Source organism: Borostomias antarcticus (assembly GCF_949987555.1).
Source record: "Borostomias antarcticus genome assembly, chromosome: 2".
Lineage (NCBI taxonomy): Eukaryota > Metazoa > Chordata > Actinopteri > Stomiiformes > Stomiidae > Borostomias > Borostomias antarcticus.
In genome coordinates, this window is record NC_140235.1 from 18,504,205 (window position 1) to 18,521,795 (window position 17,591).

Genomic DNA, 17,591 nt, shown 5'->3' on the forward strand with positions numbered 1-17,591 from the left:
CTACACCTGGCATTCACAAGAGCTAATCAGGGGAGTGATGGAATGCAACATCTCCGTTCCAGCTGCAGTCTTTGTGACAGGAAATGAGTGCAGTCCGTTCCTTGAAGTGTGTGACAGCATTGGGCTGGAGGCTATATCACAGAGGCAGTGGTGCAACATCCAAAAAGCCTACATCATCCCTGAAGTCAATCATGCCTGGTCGATGCACAATGAGAGCATCATGAGTGCTTTGAGTGATAAGCCCCTCATCCTCTCCGGAGATGCACGCTACGACAGCCCAGGTCACAATGCCACCTTTGGCACCTATTCTTTGCTTGACACAGAGTCCAAGATGGTGGTGGCTCAGGAGACTGTGAGAGTGACTGAGGTCAAGAACAGTTACTGGCTCGAGGTAGTGGGAATGGAGAGATGCCTTGCCAATCTTGCAGACCATGGTGTGTCGATCTCGATGCTGGCCACAGACTGCCACCCGTCTGTGCAAAAAATATTAAGAGAGGAACACCAACAAATCAAGCACGAATATGATCTGTGGCACATTGTGAAGAATGTGAAAAAGAGGCTGTTGAAATGCAACAACGCTGACCTGGGTGAGTGGATCCAGATGATCACCAACCATCTCTGGTACTCAGTCTCTACCTGTGGAGGAGATGAAACCAAACTTAAGGAGAGGTGGACCTCTGTGCTGCACCACATAACAAATGTGCATGAGTGGGTATCAAGTGAGACCCTCACCAGGTGTGACCACCCTCCCTACTCCCCTGAAGACACGAGCAAACGTCCATGGCTTCTCCCAGGGTCTTCAGCCTTTGAGAGCCTTCAGAAGGTTGTGCTGGACAAGCAGCTTCTAAAAAAAACTGGACAAGGTAACAGAGGGCATCCATACAGGCGAATTGGAAAGTGTTCATTCGCTGTACAATAAATATGCAACAAAGAGAAAGAAGTTCACTCACCAGAGCTTTGCAGCACGTCTTCACCTGGCTGCACTCGACCACAACACCAACGTGGAGAGACAGAGGGCCAAAACCAAGGCTGGACAGGACAGATTCAAGCACCAGTACTCAAAGGCGGCCAACCAATATGTGGTGGTACCCATCAAAGAAAAGAAGACTTACAGTTTCCGCAAGGAAATAGTCCATGGCGCTATCTCAAGGTGTAGAGAGTCACCCTCCATACAGGCAGCACTAGAGGCACAGAAGCAAGAAGCACCCCATACCTTGGGTCAGCACAGAGGGGTTGTAAGGCCGGATAAGGGACAGTCAGTGGCAAGACACTTGAGCAGGTTCACCTAGGACAAAAAAGTAGTGGTCAAGTCAAAATCCAGAGTTAAGACTGGCTGACATAAGGAACGAGACATTACATGAGTGAGTAGGAACGAGACAGCCACAGAGAACACAATGACAGCAAAATAGAGGAAGACTATATTAATAGACAAACATGTACAGAACAGATACGATAACAGAGGGGAAAAAACGAACCTGAGACAATAGATGAGTCAGTAGGCCTAGAGAGCAAAGAAAGCGAACGAGGAGAGTGATGACTGTACAGCAATAGGATAACATAGATAGCCTACAGATAGCAATAGGACTGATGATAATTTGTTATATTATAAAGTTGGAACGATGAATCGGTGTGTGAGAAAGTGAGAGAACTGAGGTATGATTTTTTTTTAAACAATTTTGCTCGTTAAATGTCTATTTGCAGCTGTTGAGTAGTGTGAATCATCAATTATCAATATATTGACTGATGCAGTGGCCTATGTGAGAATGCTGACAATCTAAGGAAAAAAATTGAGGCCATAATTGCAGTCTGAATCTGGGCCTGTTGTATTCATCCACATGCACACACCTAGGCCTAGCGTAATGGACGACTGGCCGCATGATATGAAGATAGGATCGATAAGACCTATTTTCAATGTTACATATTGAGACAAACAGTGAATTCCAGGGTTGCGAGCTACAGGCTTACCTTTTTCCTCCCGGATATCATCGTGTCGACACCGGACCACGTTGGATGGTATCCTGCCGATCAAGTCGAATGATTTGTTTCATCGGACACAACAGGAAACTTCACTTTCAACTGTCGCTTTCCAACTGTATCACACTCACGCACGCAGATGGGGTGGGTGACTGCGCAGGCGCTTATGTGTAGGCTAATTGAGATAATTTTTAGAGGTGGAACACAAACTCAGTTTTCTGAAAACGTTGGGGTAGGCTATTTGAGTATTGGAACATAATTGCATTACTTTAAATTACTTTCATACCGGTTTTCAATTTGCAAGGTATCATAAATAGTGTGATAATATAAGCAGGCTACATGACGACTCTAGTACAAAATTCACTCATACTCATTCATACTTCCATAATCATATGTATGTGTAAGGCGTATTATTATTATTATTATTAGCATATTCTAAACAAAGCATAGCCTAAGCATATACTACAGCAATCGACATGGCAGACAAGAGCCAGGGATACGAGCAGATAAAGACAAAAAATTAATTGAAACAGACAATGACACTGTTGGCAATGGCATATTATATTTCAAATTCATCACAAGCATATTCAAATCCATGGTATTCAGGAGAGGGGAACAAATTCCTGATGAAAGCCACAGCGCAGGATGGGATTGGAATCCGGTATCTTTTCCCCAAATGCCCTCTCGTCCAAAGAGTGAACTGTCTGTAGGCTGTCAACCTGAAGTCTGAAAAAAGTATGCAAAATGTTATTTGGGCTACCTTTATTTAAACTCGAATGAACATTGAGAATTGCCTCATGCATTTGCATTGATGTCCAGAATTAAAAATAAAAAAACTAGCCTACAGTAATGATAGGCTACAACAAGGCTTAGTCGCCTAGGTAATAATAGCCTAAATGAATGGCCAAAAACTATGCAAATAACAAAATACAACAGACTACAAACAGATGAAAGACGGTCGGTCTGTTAACTTTCCTTGAGTTATAGCCCAGCTTTGACACCGCTAAATTAACTCGTGTAATCTAACGTTACGGCAGCCTACAGTAGAGTTGTGAACGTCAGAAACATTCAGAAGAATTAGCCTACTTACTGCAAGTTAGCTAACATAACTTCTACAGTCTGAAAGAGCACGAATCATCCACTATATTCGTGATAAAACAGGGGGGCTCCTGCACACCTAGGGTGTCTCGATTATAATGATGATTAGCGTGTGTTTCTGACACAACGTGGCTACCTGGGCTGGCTAACGTTAGCTACCTTCCATAATCCATTAAAGTTACCTGCTATTTATGGGACGCTCCAGCATCTCAGCCCTGATGTCCTTCAGGGACAGCATAGCCACCTCCAGTACATCTCTCTCCCCACATAACATCTGGAAAGTCCTCTTCGAGGTAATGCACTGGCCTTCACCCACAAAATCGTCCAAGTTTGCCTCCTGGCAGCAAATACACTCCACCGCGGTCGGCATTGGGATGCAACACCCACAGCTGCACCAGTCGTTGTGGCCGACCCGCTCCTGACCCCGAACAACCACCACTTGTTCCTCAGCTTCTTCCTCTGCAAACTGCACGATTGGTGTTTCTCGCACAGGCTCATACGCATACGCTATGGGGTTTAAAGGCACCACGATTTCTCTCTCCTGGTCGTCTGAATCGCTCATTTTTAGGCTACTTTACAACTAGCTAGCTAATTATATTCTTGTTTGCTTTAAACGCGCCGCCGGTTTCACCATACCAGTGACGTAGTGTGACGTGGAATTTAAAGATGGCGGCACTAGATGGCTAGAAACGTAAATATCAATGTTGGAAATGTGATTTATTTTGGGTTTTTATCTGTTTTTTGGGGAGTAATGAATTTACTAGTTCTCTTTAAATATGAAGAACAACACGTGATCAGTTCTTAGTTGGCTATTTCTGTTCCCCTTTAAGACCAAGGGTGACCGAGCTTTTGCGGTGGCTGGCCCAAAGCTCTGGAACAGCCTCCCTCCACACATTAGACACGCACAGAACCTAGGGCTCTTTAAGTCTCATCTTAAAATGCACTTGTTTTAACTGGCTTTTGAGGCCTGATAGCCTACAGTACATCCCTTGTCCTGTTTGTCCTGTCCTTTTATTGTTCTATGATTATGTGCACTTTATTCTGTTTTTTTGTTTTAGTTTATTTTATATATTGTACAGCACTTTGGTGCAACTTCGGTTGATTTTAAACGTGCTTTATAAATAAAGTTGACCTTGACCTTGACCCAGTAGTAACGAGCTGGCGGGGCGTTTATGTATGCAAATTCAGGTGTACGGGAACGCGCATTCAACTTAAGAAGGGGAGCATAGCTGAGAACACTTTGGCGGTTTAGGAACACATTTCCACCCATTCATGAATCCGGCGGGGATCTTTCTTAGGGTTGGTCTTACGAAGTTCGTAAGAAGACATTTAAGAAGACACTTCAGAAAATGTTTAGGAATGAGGACCAATGTCGTCATCAGTCGAAATGTAACCTAATCTGTAATTCGTCAGACTGCTTAAAAGTGGGCGTAGGGTAAGCCAGTTCTCAAAGTGCTTACATTGAAACTCCCATTGACATTTTAACATTGGGACGGTTTCTCCAACCAAAACTTGTCAAGACTGTCCCGTCATTCACGTCACCTGCCAATGATGTTACCCACTGTAGCCATCTAGCTACTGGCAGCATCAATAAACATGGAAAACTGAGATATTGAGTATTTGTTGAAAGTTGATTCCAAAATGAAGTGGATTAAACACGTTTCGGTTACGATATAAGGTTGGTCTTTTGTGATTAATTACCAGTTATGGCTCTGCGTTTTGCTTTGCCTAGATTTAATCAGCACTCGAGAGCGTGAACTTTGCTTCCTGGAGTGGTGGGCTAATAGGCCTAGTAGGCTAGTAGCCTAAACACTGATTAGTAAAATAGGCTATTGAGTGCTGTGCCATAAGGGGGTGTATTTTATTGTCCTGTCATTCTTCTTTGTGGTGCTTGGCCATTGTTGTCATATAATGGCTCTGTAGTTTATTTAGTGTGTCCCTAAAAGCTTAGTTGTTTCAGCCTAAATATTGCCCTCTTATTTGCTCGCTCTCAAATTATTGGCCGTTGTTGATGTTTTAAAAAACAACAACAGTAGCCTAGGCTACTGTAGTTGTCCTGTATGTTTTTACATAAAAATGCCACTGCTTGGCGCCCTTTTGGTGCTGTGAAACCTCCCATCAGGGCATGCTTTGAAAGCGCACCCCCCAAAAAATTGTGCGCACTTTGCATGCGTGCTTCGTTGGTCCTGGCTTACCCGGTTCTAGGACCCACCAGACGCCACTGGTGTAAACATCAACAAAGTGTAGAACTGGTGTTAACTAATCACCTCACAGAACCACTTACTACCAGAAATAACCCCAAAATACTGGAACAGTTACCAAACACCAAGCAACCTCAAACAACCACACATTACAAGAAACAACCTGGGAATATTATGTTGGTTGATAAAACACCATTGATAAATACATGAGTCATTTTGCTTTCCATAATGCTGCTTTATTCATGATAGAGGAACATTGTGGACTCAAACCCCAGAACAGCTTTCATGTGAATGCTGAGTTTATAACCCCATTCATACATAGAAGCTTTCCACATCTTTGTTTTACGTCTGTCATGTAACTTACGACTCACCAACTTTTTTTTTTTTAACGTTTCACCATCAAACCGTAAGGAATTTATGCTTAGGCCTTTTTAGGCCTTAAAAAATCGGAGTTTTCCACATCGAGCGATGCATCGTTCAAGAGAGAATCGTGATGCATCTAAGAACTTAATTCCCCCCCCCACCCCTCCACCACCACTGCATCGTAACTTCACATAGGGAAGATCAGGAAAACCCTGAAGGTGTTGTGCTTCTGCACATCATCATAGAAATGCCAACCTGAGGTGAGACCCATGTAGACCATATCCCCCTCCTCCAGCTCTAGCGACAAGGCATTAGAGATGTGTGTTGTTCTCAGTGGCATCATTGTACTCGTCATTATACATTATACATGATTCTCTGGTCATTGTGGTACAGCTGTACACCCGTCAAGTGCAAACTATGGTAATCAAAGGCAGTGAATCCGAAGTAGTACACTCCTCTCACTGGTGCTGTGAAGATACCTGCATCAGAAGAGAGACAGGGAGAGATAAGCACTGTCCGTCTCTCACAGACGCTGTTAGTAATGCTGGACTGCAGCTGTATTCAGGAGGGTTTCCGTTAGCCGGTAATTACCGTTTTTTGTCCGGAAAAATCTGTTGAAGTCCGATATATTAAAATCTCTCCGGTCATAATGTCCGAACAAAATAATTCCCCCCAATTGTATTAGGCCTACAATAGGCTAAAATTACATTTCCATATATTATGATTCCTTTTGAATATAAAAAAAACTAATAGGCCAATTAATTTTGTTCCGTTAATGTGTAGGCTATTGACTAGTAGGCCTATGCGATGAAAAAACTGGCATAAGATAAACCTGCCTATAGGCTAGCAGGCCACCATAGCAAGCGAGAGGGAGCCTGATCGAGGTAAGGAGCTTGAGGCGAAAATGGAAAGGCCTATTAATATAGAATGGAAATGAGCCTATGCACGTTGTAAGTTCTTACACTTTATTTAAGTAGGCTATATTTATTTTCAGAGTTTTGTTCTATTTTAGCCTATCTGATAAAAGGCTGAAATTGGACTATAGACCTAGCCTATGAATTCCAATCAGCGCAGCCGTAGGTTTTAAATTAAAATGTTAGGAGAAGCCTACATGTTGACTAATCTCTTGCACTTTTAAATAAAAATGTTATATATCTAGACATGCATTGTGGCATTTCTTTATTTAGCCCAGCCCGCCTATCAGTTGTTTCTCAACAGTTATGTCCTCCTCATCCTCATAGCCTACTGCGTGGTTATAATGACGCTGTTTTATTGATAAAAAGGGTAGGCTAAAACTGGAAAGAGAAATTAGTAAACGCATATTACTGTCGCGAATCCCAAACCAATTAGCTCCTCAAATCCGATTCATACAATTGAAATAAACATTCATGTTCTAGCCTACAGTCGCAATTCAAAGGTGACTATTTTTGTGGCTGTGCAATTACATATAGGCCTAGCGCATGGAATCATGAAAGCCTATCACACATTTAATCATACGGATGCGAAATAAGACAATAAATGGCATACAGTATATAAGCTACACAACGGCCAATCACCGCGACAAACACCTATAATAGGCCTAATATTATATTATAATATAATGACCGGAATTTCTCCAAATTGTCCGGAAAAGTCTAATCTTCCCGGACACATTGACCGGTACCGATTTTCTCTAACGGAAACCCTGATTCAGAGTGTAGATGAGTGTGGTCAGTACCTGTAGTAGGGTTGTAGTCCTGGCCAATGTTGGTGAAGACTTTACTGAAGATCAGTGTGGTGTCATTTTTGAAGGGTCGTACAAATCCCAAATGAGTCAAAACAGCAGAGAAGGCCACCTTTGGTCTGTCTGTCAACATGTGGCAGAGCTACAGCAGCCTTCATTCTGCAATAACACCTCATCAGAAACAATGTTGTCTGTGAGGCTCAGTCCCTTCTGTACAGTGAGACCCTGCATGGGAATATAACATGTTCTCTGGTGGAAAATGGTCAACTACAGACAATGTTTCTAATAAAGCAGATCACGGGTTGTGCTGACCTCATAGGAGGTCACTTTGCTCTAAAGGTATTAATAGAGATTAAGCTATTGATCATAGAATAGTCTAATTCTAACTTCATCACCTGTTCTCTTTATATAGCACAGTGCTCTGCTGGTGAATATAACGGGTCCTAGTTTTCACTCAGAGATGGGTGTCTACTAAGATGCCTGAAGTGTCAGTGTGTCCATCACAGAGACACTGAAGGGTCAGCTAAGGGAGGATGGATAGTTCCCATTATGTAAAACATTTATCAGACTGTTTACTAGAGAGAAATAGTAAGATTATTGATCACTGAACACTGAAGCTTATTGCTTTGAGAAGACTGTTCAGTTCAGCTCAAATCTGAACGCTGAGTTTGTCACAGGAATGGGGGTGACGGTGGTTCGGTAAATTCGGTTATAAGTTAAATTGGCATTAAATTGGTGTGTGTGTGTGTGTGTGTGTGTGTGTGTGAGAGAGAGAGAGAGTGTGAGAATTCATCTGGATTAGCATGTTTCTTTGGTGTGTGTGTGTGTGTGTTGCCTATGATTCTATTGGCTGTATAAAGCGTTCCTGTTGTCCATGCTAACAGGAGGAGGAGCAGGATGATGTTCCTGAGATTCCAGACCAGGACCTGGAGATGGGAATCCTGCCCAGGGAGATCAGGAAGCTGGTGGAACGCCGCAAGCAGGTCAAAGGGCTGATGAAGCAACAGGACCTCAACCCTGACCTGTACATGCAGGTGAATACGCATGCCCACACACACACACACACACACACACACACACACATTCTCTCACTCACATACACACACTCACATGCATACATACACACATGCACCCCCTGTCTCTCCCACACACACACACACACACACACACACACACACACACACACACACATTATCTCACTCACATACACACACTCACATGCATACATACACACGTGCACCCCCTGTCTCTCCCACACACACACACACACACACACACACACACACACACACACACACACACACACACACATCCCTGTTGGCTGTGTTCAAGCTGTGTTGTCTCTCTGCAGTATGACATCAGGCAGAAGGCCCTGAAGCTGACTGCTAACAGCATGTACGGCTGCCTGGGCTTCAGCTTCAGCCGCTTCTACGCCAAACCCCTGGCTGCTCTGGTCACACACAAGGGCAGAGAGGTAGGACACACACACTCACACGCACTCACTCACACACACACACACACACACACACACACACACACACACACACACACACACACAACCTGTTGCAAGAACACATGAGCAGGCTTGATTCCTTGCAAACATACACATACACACCACGCAAAGCCACTAGAGGGCAGTCCAAGATCAATCTTGTTCCCATGGGTCAGACCCTGCTCTCCCACACACACACCTCCGTTTCTCTCTCTCCCTCTCCCCTCAAATCCCCTAACATACAAATTAACAAATTCCCATAACATACTGTACGCAGTAAATATTGCCAAAGCGGGTTTACAAAAAACTAAACAAAACCAATTCATTGACGAGCACAACAATTAATCAAATCAAATGATGTATGTACAAGAAGTTCGTTGAATGACCTGGCATGGCAGGATAAAGCATGGAGCTGCTGGTGTGGTGTGTCCCCTCTCCTTATACTGGATATAAGTCGTTTGCTCTGGAGGTCTCAAACATTCAAACTCAGGGCACCTACTCTTAAATGTGGGGGAAAATTCTGCTCTGTCTCCACCTCTCTCTCTGAGCAGAGTGGGCACAGCCTGTCTTCCATGGGCAACCAGGCCTGCCTGTCTCTCCCTCTCTCTCCCTCTCTTTTTTTTTAAATTATTTTTTTACAATCCACCTACCAACTGCTCATTTTCTTTTTTCTTTTTTTCCTCTCCAATTTGATACTGATCATCCTATTTCACAGAATGCCATTAACAGAAAACACTCCAAAACATCTTTCTCTCCTGTATTTGAGTAAAATCAACACACACACGCGCACACCCTCTCTTTCCCCTTCTCTCTCTCACACACACACACACACCACATTGGAGTGTGTGTGTAGGTAGCATGACAAAGATCTAATTCTAGGCGTGGAGTTCAGTGGTATTGTATGGGTAACACAACACCACACACTCTATCCCACTATGCCAGCTTTGATTTAATGAGCTCTAACAATACTCACACACACACACACACACACACACACACACAGAGGTCTGATCCTCAGGGGGACCTCTTATTATGATCCCCTTACATTTGTATTGTGGTCCCTAATAGAGGGCAGGGCGCGTGTGTGTGTGTGTGTGTGTGTGTGTGTGTGTGTGTGTGTGTGCGTGTGTGTGTGTGTGCGCGCGCGCTGTATCGGGTTTCTCACACACAGAGACAGACACAATCTCAAATACATGCACACAAGTGCCCGTGTTTCTCTCAAAATGACATTGTGTAGGCTGCGTGTGCGTGTGTGTGCAAGGTATAGGTATCACAGAGACAACCATAGAGGTACCCCCAACCCCCCCCTGCCCCCATCTCTGTGCCGAAGCTGGGGCTGGGCCCGGGCCCAGCGACGTCTCACCTGCCACTCTCTCTGGCAGAGGGGCCGGCATCTGTGCCAGCCAAGAGCGCTACTCAACTCAGCAATTAGTCAGCATCGCTACGCTAGGATTACTGCATGCTTAGCTGATGTAGATTGCTATGGGCTATTCCCTGACATCAATTTCCATCAGCTGGAAGCCAAGTAGTTCCGAGTAGTTCCCAACCACAGAAAGCCAATAAGGTCAGCTGGTGTTAGTGGTGTGATTTGCAGTGTATTTATACTGATGAAATCACATAGCTGCAGCGTGCTACTGCCCCCCCCCCCCCTCCCGCCTCATCGTGTTAATCGTCACATTTGCCCCTCGCCATTTATAATCTGATTTAGTGGCGGTATTTATTTATAAATGCAACATAGACACCGCCATCACAGAATGCTTTGGTTGGGCTCAGGGTGGCAATATAAAAAAGTCTGGTGCCTTTGGGGGGGGGCTCATCTTTCTCTCACCCTTGTCAAAGCTGGGGGGGGGGGGGCTAACCCCTTTCTGGGACAGAGGGTCAGTCCAGGGCCTATGGTGATTTCTTAGCGCAGGACAGGGTTACGATGCCTGGGATTAGAGGGGGCTGACAGGCCCTTGGCTGGGGCTCTGCTGATATGATTTGCCAAGTTAGGAGAGGAAAGCCCCCAGTTATCAGCCAAGTCTGTGTGTTTGTGTGTTTGTCTGTGTGTGTGTGCGTGCGTGTGCGTGCGAGGGAGAGAGGGGCAGGTATGTGTGTGTGTGTGAGAGAGAGAGAGGGGCAGTTACTAGCTGAACTCTGCTCTTTGTGGGGAAACATTTGTTGTGTCCCTGCTCTGCCCTGGCATGCGACCGGGGGTATTAAATTGGATGGGGGTATTAAGGGAAAGGTGGAGGTTTAGGATTACATGCCCTATGATGCCCCCCCCCCCCCCCCCCCCCCACAGTTTTATTTTTGTGTCCTTTGTATGGAGGCCATAGGCCTGTATGGGGGTGTTGGTAAGGGTACGCACACTACACATGCATATGAACACATTCAGATCATACAGTGGTGGTACGGACAGTGGTTTGAATGGGTCAGCACTCGTGTAGAGAGAGGATTAGGGCTAAGTGTGTGTAGTTCACTTCTGTGTGTGTGTGTGTTTGCGCGACTTTGAGCACATGTTGTGCTAATCGAGTGACTCAGTGGGAGCTGCTGATTGTTCCGGAACGCTGGTTAGTTTGACCTCTGACCCCCGCTACCTCCCCGCCAGCCAGCACTCTGACACCCTTCGGCAGGTGTGTGCGTGCGTGCGTGCGTGCGCTTGTTGTGTGCGTGTGTGTGTGTGAGAGACAGATTTCAGGGGTTGTAGGGCACACTCAGAAGTCATTATCCTGTAATTGAGTCTGTGTCCTTGTGTTTAAAAACAGTCTGACACCAGATTGTAGATGATGTTTATGAGGGGGGCAGATGCTGGGTGCCAGGGGGGGCAAGGGGTGGTCATGGGGTTAATCCTGGAGGGTTATAACCCCCCCTCCCCTCCTGTCTCCCTCACTCTGGTGATGTGGTCACAGTTGCTGAAGAACCACTAGTCATTTTTAAACTTCCTGGAATCAGAGATTTAGGTGTACCTATCTCAATCCTTAGTCCCACTCTATCATTCTCCCCTGGGGTGTGTCTGTGTGTCTGTGTGTCTGTGTTTGTGTGTTTGTGTGTTTGTGTGTGTGTGTGTGTGTGTGTGTGTGTGTGTGTGTGTGTGTGTTGAGGGAAGTTATAGCCAGCATAGTTGCACACACCCCTGTTCCCATTAAGAGTGGGATTAACTCTCGATATTCACTGGATTTAACAAATAGCCGCAGAGAGGGCTATTCTAGTGCTATGATCTCATTGTACACTGTACAGTGAGTCAACCTATTGCTCTAGGGTTGAACTAGGGTTATATTAGGGTTAGCCAAGGGTTGTAGTTGTTTGGAGAGTTGAGCCATGGTTCTATCAAGGCTGTGTAAAGTTTAAAGGCCAATTTATAGTTTGAGAGTCAAGTGTTGTACAACACGCTGGAGACAAAAAAAATGTCTTGCACTTCTTGAATTTCCTGATGTTCACAGACAGCGCCATAGATTGTCACACTATATGATTGGTTTCTGGAACATCTGCTGCACAGAATGTAAACAAACTACGCAGGCGCAGTTACCATAGAAACACTACCAAGTGCAGTGTCAAGATTGACCGTAGTGGAGGGTGCGGGAAAATAGAACTCTTGTCTGCGACAGTTTGCGGTACGACTAGGGATGAGACGGTATGGATTTTTGCATTATGGTACGGTATCTAGTTACACGGTATGGTTTACGGTATTTCACGGTATACGGCATTTCACGGTATATGGCATTTCACCTCCCCAACACACAACAAAACAAGTATTTACTATATATTATATATTAATAGCAAACTTAATTAAATTACAAAATTAACTGTTGCAAGCAACTTGAAATGTGAAGTTTCAGCAACGCATTATTGTGTAATACTGTAAACGTAATACCGTAAACACAGGGAATGTCACGGCTCTAATACCGTGGACATTTTATACCGCGGTTCACGGTTTTACGGTATACCGTCTCATCCCTAGGTACGACATGTTAAAAAAGCAATTAAAACCTTAAGCTAGGTTGTAGTATCAGAGACTTCTGTTTGTCCCTTGATGTCATGTCATTTATTGGATTGTGATGTAATTGCTTGTTTGGTCTACTGCTATTTTGAGGACCACCTGCGAGTCATTTAGTCAATAGCCAGGTTAGTCATTGAGATAACAATCTCTGAAGAGAAACCTGGTTGGAGGTTGGAGTAGTGGAACCTGGTTGGAGGTTGGAGTAGTGGAGCCTGGTTGGAGGTTGGAGTAGTGGAACCTGGTTGGAGTAGTGGAACCTGGTTGGAGGTTGGAGTAGTGGAACCTGGTTGGAGGTTGGAGCAGTGGAACCTGGTTGGAGTAGTGGAACCTGGTTGGAGGTTGGAGCAGTGGAACCTGGTTGGAGGTTGGAGCAGTGGAACCTGGTTGGAGGTTGGAGTAGTGGAACCTGTTTGGAGTAGTGGAACCTGGTTGGAGGTTGGAGTAGTGGAACCTGGTTGGAGGTTGGAGTAGTGGAACATGGTTGGAGTAGTGGAACCTGGTTGGAGGTTGGAGTAGTGGAACCTGGTTGGAGGTTGGAGTAGTGGAACCTGGTTGGAGGTTGGAGTAGTGGAACCTGGTTGGAGGTTGGAGCAGTGGAACCTGGTTGGAGTAGTGGAACCTGGTTGGAGTAGTGGAACCTGGTTGGAGCAGTGGAACCTGGTTGGAGTAGTGGAACCTGGTTGGAGTAGTGAAGGTTGCGGATGGTTGCCGCTCTCTTGATCTGAGGCGGTTGTATTAAATCAGACCAGGACTTAACTGCAGATTTAGCCTCCATAGAACAGCCATGAGAGCATAGCTATGGCATCTGCCATGTGTGTGTGCACGCGTGTGTGCTCTCTTGACAGTCGTGTTCGTCTGGTACTATTTCAGGCGGAGGACTGTCATCCTCAAAATGCTTCTGCTGGGTGCTTTTCAAAACAATCGTCACTGGAGCCCTTCTCTCTTTTACTGGGGTCCCATGTGCCGCTGGGGGGCTTAACATGCCTGCGTTCAACTGCTCTGGGTGGGGGGGGGGGGGGGGCAAATCACTCTTTGAGGTCTTGGGTGAAGAGACGAGCAGAGTCTTCTACATACAGTATATTTTGTCTTTCCTTCCTCCTTTCTACATCCCTTTCTCTCCATCTCTCTCCACCTCTCTCTCCACATCTCTCTCTCCCTATCTATCTCTCAATCTCTCTCTCTCTTTGTGAATCAGCTTCCACATTATAGCCAGTTCCAGCCTCAGTTTCTGTCCGTCTGTCTCTGTATCACTGGATGTTATTAATTCAATCCAATTGAAATAGCTTTATTGGCATGACATGCTGTACACAGTAAATATCGCCAAAGCGGTTCAACAAAAAACAGTTAATGACAAGAAGAATCAAACAGTTAAAGGACAGGTCCGGAATTTATCATTATAAGCCATGTTATAAGTTTATTTACTATCATATACAACGGCCAATATCAAAGTTTTGTCGGTGCACACTCAACATAAAGCCCATCGCCGCTAACACACTCAATGGATCCATACACGCTGTAGACAAAATCCCTCAAAAACACCATTAACTTGTTTAATCAGACATTAATCAGATTGTATTATTAATAATTTAGCATAGAACTATTTTAACTTGCAGTACATATGTATTGTAAACTTCTGCTTGAACTTTTGGAGGTCTTGACTGAGATTGGAGGCTAGTGTAAAAGAAGAAGAGCCGCTTCCAGGTTACAGGTCTACACAACAACAAGTAAAGCAGCCAAGGATTGCTTTGCAACTGGTATTTCATTGATAGTGTTAGGTAGAAGTGTTGAGACCATTCATCTCAGAGAGTCAGGTAAGGGGCGAACTCCAAAGGCTACAAATCAAAAATGACTGACATAATTAGCCCCAGGGTGCTTAAGGAGTGTGCAAGACAGCTGACTGGCATGTCCCAGCACCTATTCAACCTTTACCTGAGCTGAAGAAGGTGCCACAGCTGTGGAAGACCTGCATCGTTCCGGTGCCCAAAAAAGCTCATCCCAGCGTCCTCAATGACTACAGGCCAGTGGCACTGACATCACATGTCATGAAGGTATTCGAGAGACTGGTTCTTTCGCCTGATGCCCATGGTGAGCGATTTCCTGGACCCCCTGCAGTTTGTGTACCAGGCCCAAATCAGCATGGACAATGTTATCATCTACCTACTCCTCAGAGCCTACTCACACCTGGAGGGGCCAGGACGTTCAGTAATGTTCTTTGACTTTCCCAGTGTGCTCAACACCATCCTTCCCCTCCAGCTCGCGGAGAAGCTCCCAGCAATGCGGATAGACCACGACATGGTAGCCTGGATCACGGACTACCTCACCGGCAGGCCACAGTATGTCCGTCTGCAGGGCTGCTTGTCCCATGTGGTGATAAGCAACACAGGCGCCCCAAGGAACAGTCCTGTCACCTTTCCTGTTCACCCTCTACACCTCTGACTTCAGCCACAACTCTGGAGTGTGCCACCTCCAGAAGTTCTCGGACGACTTGTGGGCTGCATTAAGGCAGACAATGAGAAGGAGTACAGGGACATGGTCAAGATATTTGTTGAATGGTCTGAGGAGAACCAGCTCCAACTCACATCAGCATTACCAAGAAACTGGTGGTGGACTTAAGAAAGAACAGGAGGCCTCCAACCACCATCAGCATCTAGAGGGAGGAAGTTGAGATGGTGGACCGATACAAGTTCCTGGGAGTGCACCTGAACAGCAAAGTAGACAGGACTGACAACACTGAGGCCCTCTACAGGACAGAGCAGACTGTTCTTCCTCAGGAGGCTCAGGTCCTTCGATGTGTGTGTAGCAGGCTGCTGCGGATGTTCTACCATAGGGCTGCGTATCGCCACATATTTCTCAAAACAATTTTATTCCGATTCACAAGGTTTCGAGTTTGATTTGCGATTCGATATCCATTCGGTTAAGCATATTTTAGTTACAATACCAATTTTGCTCGAATATGAAAGAGATTATCAGAGAATCAATTCTGTAAATGGTACAAGGAACCATCTAACCCAGGGGTTCTCAACCTTTTGTATCTTAAATGGTAAATGGACTGCACTTATATAGCGCTTTTCCACCTTAGCGGCACTCAAAGCGCTTTACAATGGCCTCTCATTCACCCATTCACACACACATTCACACACCAATGGCGGTAGCTGCCATGCAAGGTGCTAACCTGCTCATTGGGAGCAATTTTGGGTTAGGTGTCTTGCTCAAGGACACTTCGACATGTGGACAGTCGGAGCTGGGATTCGAACCACTGACCCTTCGATCATTGAACTTAAGGCCCACTTTTGATTGTTAAAAAAATTCCAAGGACCGCCTTCGCAAATACATTAGAAGAAAAAAAAACAACATGACAGTTTGCATCCAAGCAAATGTTCGCTAGCTACATTTGAACACATTTGTCTCAACACCAACAGATGTGATTGGCGTGATGATATTCAAACGTAACTGGTCATTGAAATTATCCATTTTAACTTAATGTTTATTTATTTATATGTGAATTCTTGAGTACATTTAGATATAAAAATAACTATCTTAGTAAATTCCGTAACTTTATTATTATTCTTTCTACCCATTTGGCAGTAGTACCACTGTATGACGCTCTGCGGACCACCGTTTGAGAATGGCTGATCTAATCTGTTGCATAAAAAAAAAAAAAAAATGTTTACATTAAGAATTAACTCCAAAGCAGTTACATGTATGTACTTTTTATTGGAACATAAATGACCAACATTGACCAACACAAGTTGTACAACTCAGACACTACAAAATGTTTTCTTTACTTCAGCCAGTGAAAATATGGTGGCTACAAACATAGCCTACCTGTAAACAAGACATCACTTATACCTCAGGAAAACACACTTGGGTGTGATTGTCTCAAATAGATTATTTGTCTTAAATAGCTTATTTGCATTAGACATTGAAAAGTGCAAAAAAAAAAGACCAATAAGTCAGGGTATTTTGGGGAAGAAAAAAATCCCTGTCTGGACATTGTAAACTCCAGTCCATGAAACTAGTCCTGAAATTAGATCCCCTTCATGACTGCTTTTCATGGCTCCTTTCTCACTTCTTGGAAATGGTAAGATTTTTCTGCAAGAAAAGGAGCTATCTAATGTACATGTGAGGCAGCTCCTCTGTGCTGTAACAATATCGCCAGCAGTTGAGAAAACTCTCAGAAAGGACACTGGACACACAGATACTGCTTTGCTTGGTGAGCCAAAGGGGGATACTCCCCTGCATGCGCCATCAAGGCTCTAAGCTAACATTTTTCACTAGGAGCACATGTGCTTCTAAATGAAAACATTTAGGAGCACTGAAAGAAATTTAGGAGCACAACAAACATTTTGAAATAACACATTTTTATTAGCAACACACACATTACAATACAACAATAAACAATAATAACCTGCTCACCATAGGAGCTCTCATCCTCTCCTACTATACTATTCCCACACACTTCATCAGGTGCATTGGTCCTAATGAAGACTATAGCCTACTATTCCCACTCACTTCATCATGTGCATTGGTCCTAATGAAGACTATACTATTCCCACACACTTCATCATGTGCATTGGTCCTAATAAAGACTATGGCCCAATCCCAATACCCCCCCTTAGCCCTAGCCCTTGGCCCCACCCCTACATTTTGCGCGCTCATGCGTAGGATAGTGTGTCCCATTTCTTTTAGCTTCTAGGGCTAGGGAGCATATCGAGGGCTAGTGGACGTTCAAACAGCCCTCCAAAACTAGGGTTTTCAGAT

At 44.7% G+C, this 17,591-nt stretch overlaps 1 protein-coding gene across 1 annotated transcript in view; it reads left to right on the plus strand.

Annotated features, from left to right (window-relative positions):
* pola1 (polymerase (DNA directed), alpha 1) overlaps positions 1–17,591 on the plus strand; it is a 114,596-nt gene that overhangs the window by 22,953 nt on the left and 74,052 nt on the right. The window contains exons 25-26 of the mRNA XM_084450827.1: positions 8,244–8,393; positions 8,711–8,833. Coding sequence (XP_084306953.1) covers positions 8,244–8,393; positions 8,711–8,833 — 273 coding nt within the window. The remainder of the gene's footprint in view (positions 1–8,243; positions 8,394–8,710; positions 8,834–17,591) is intronic.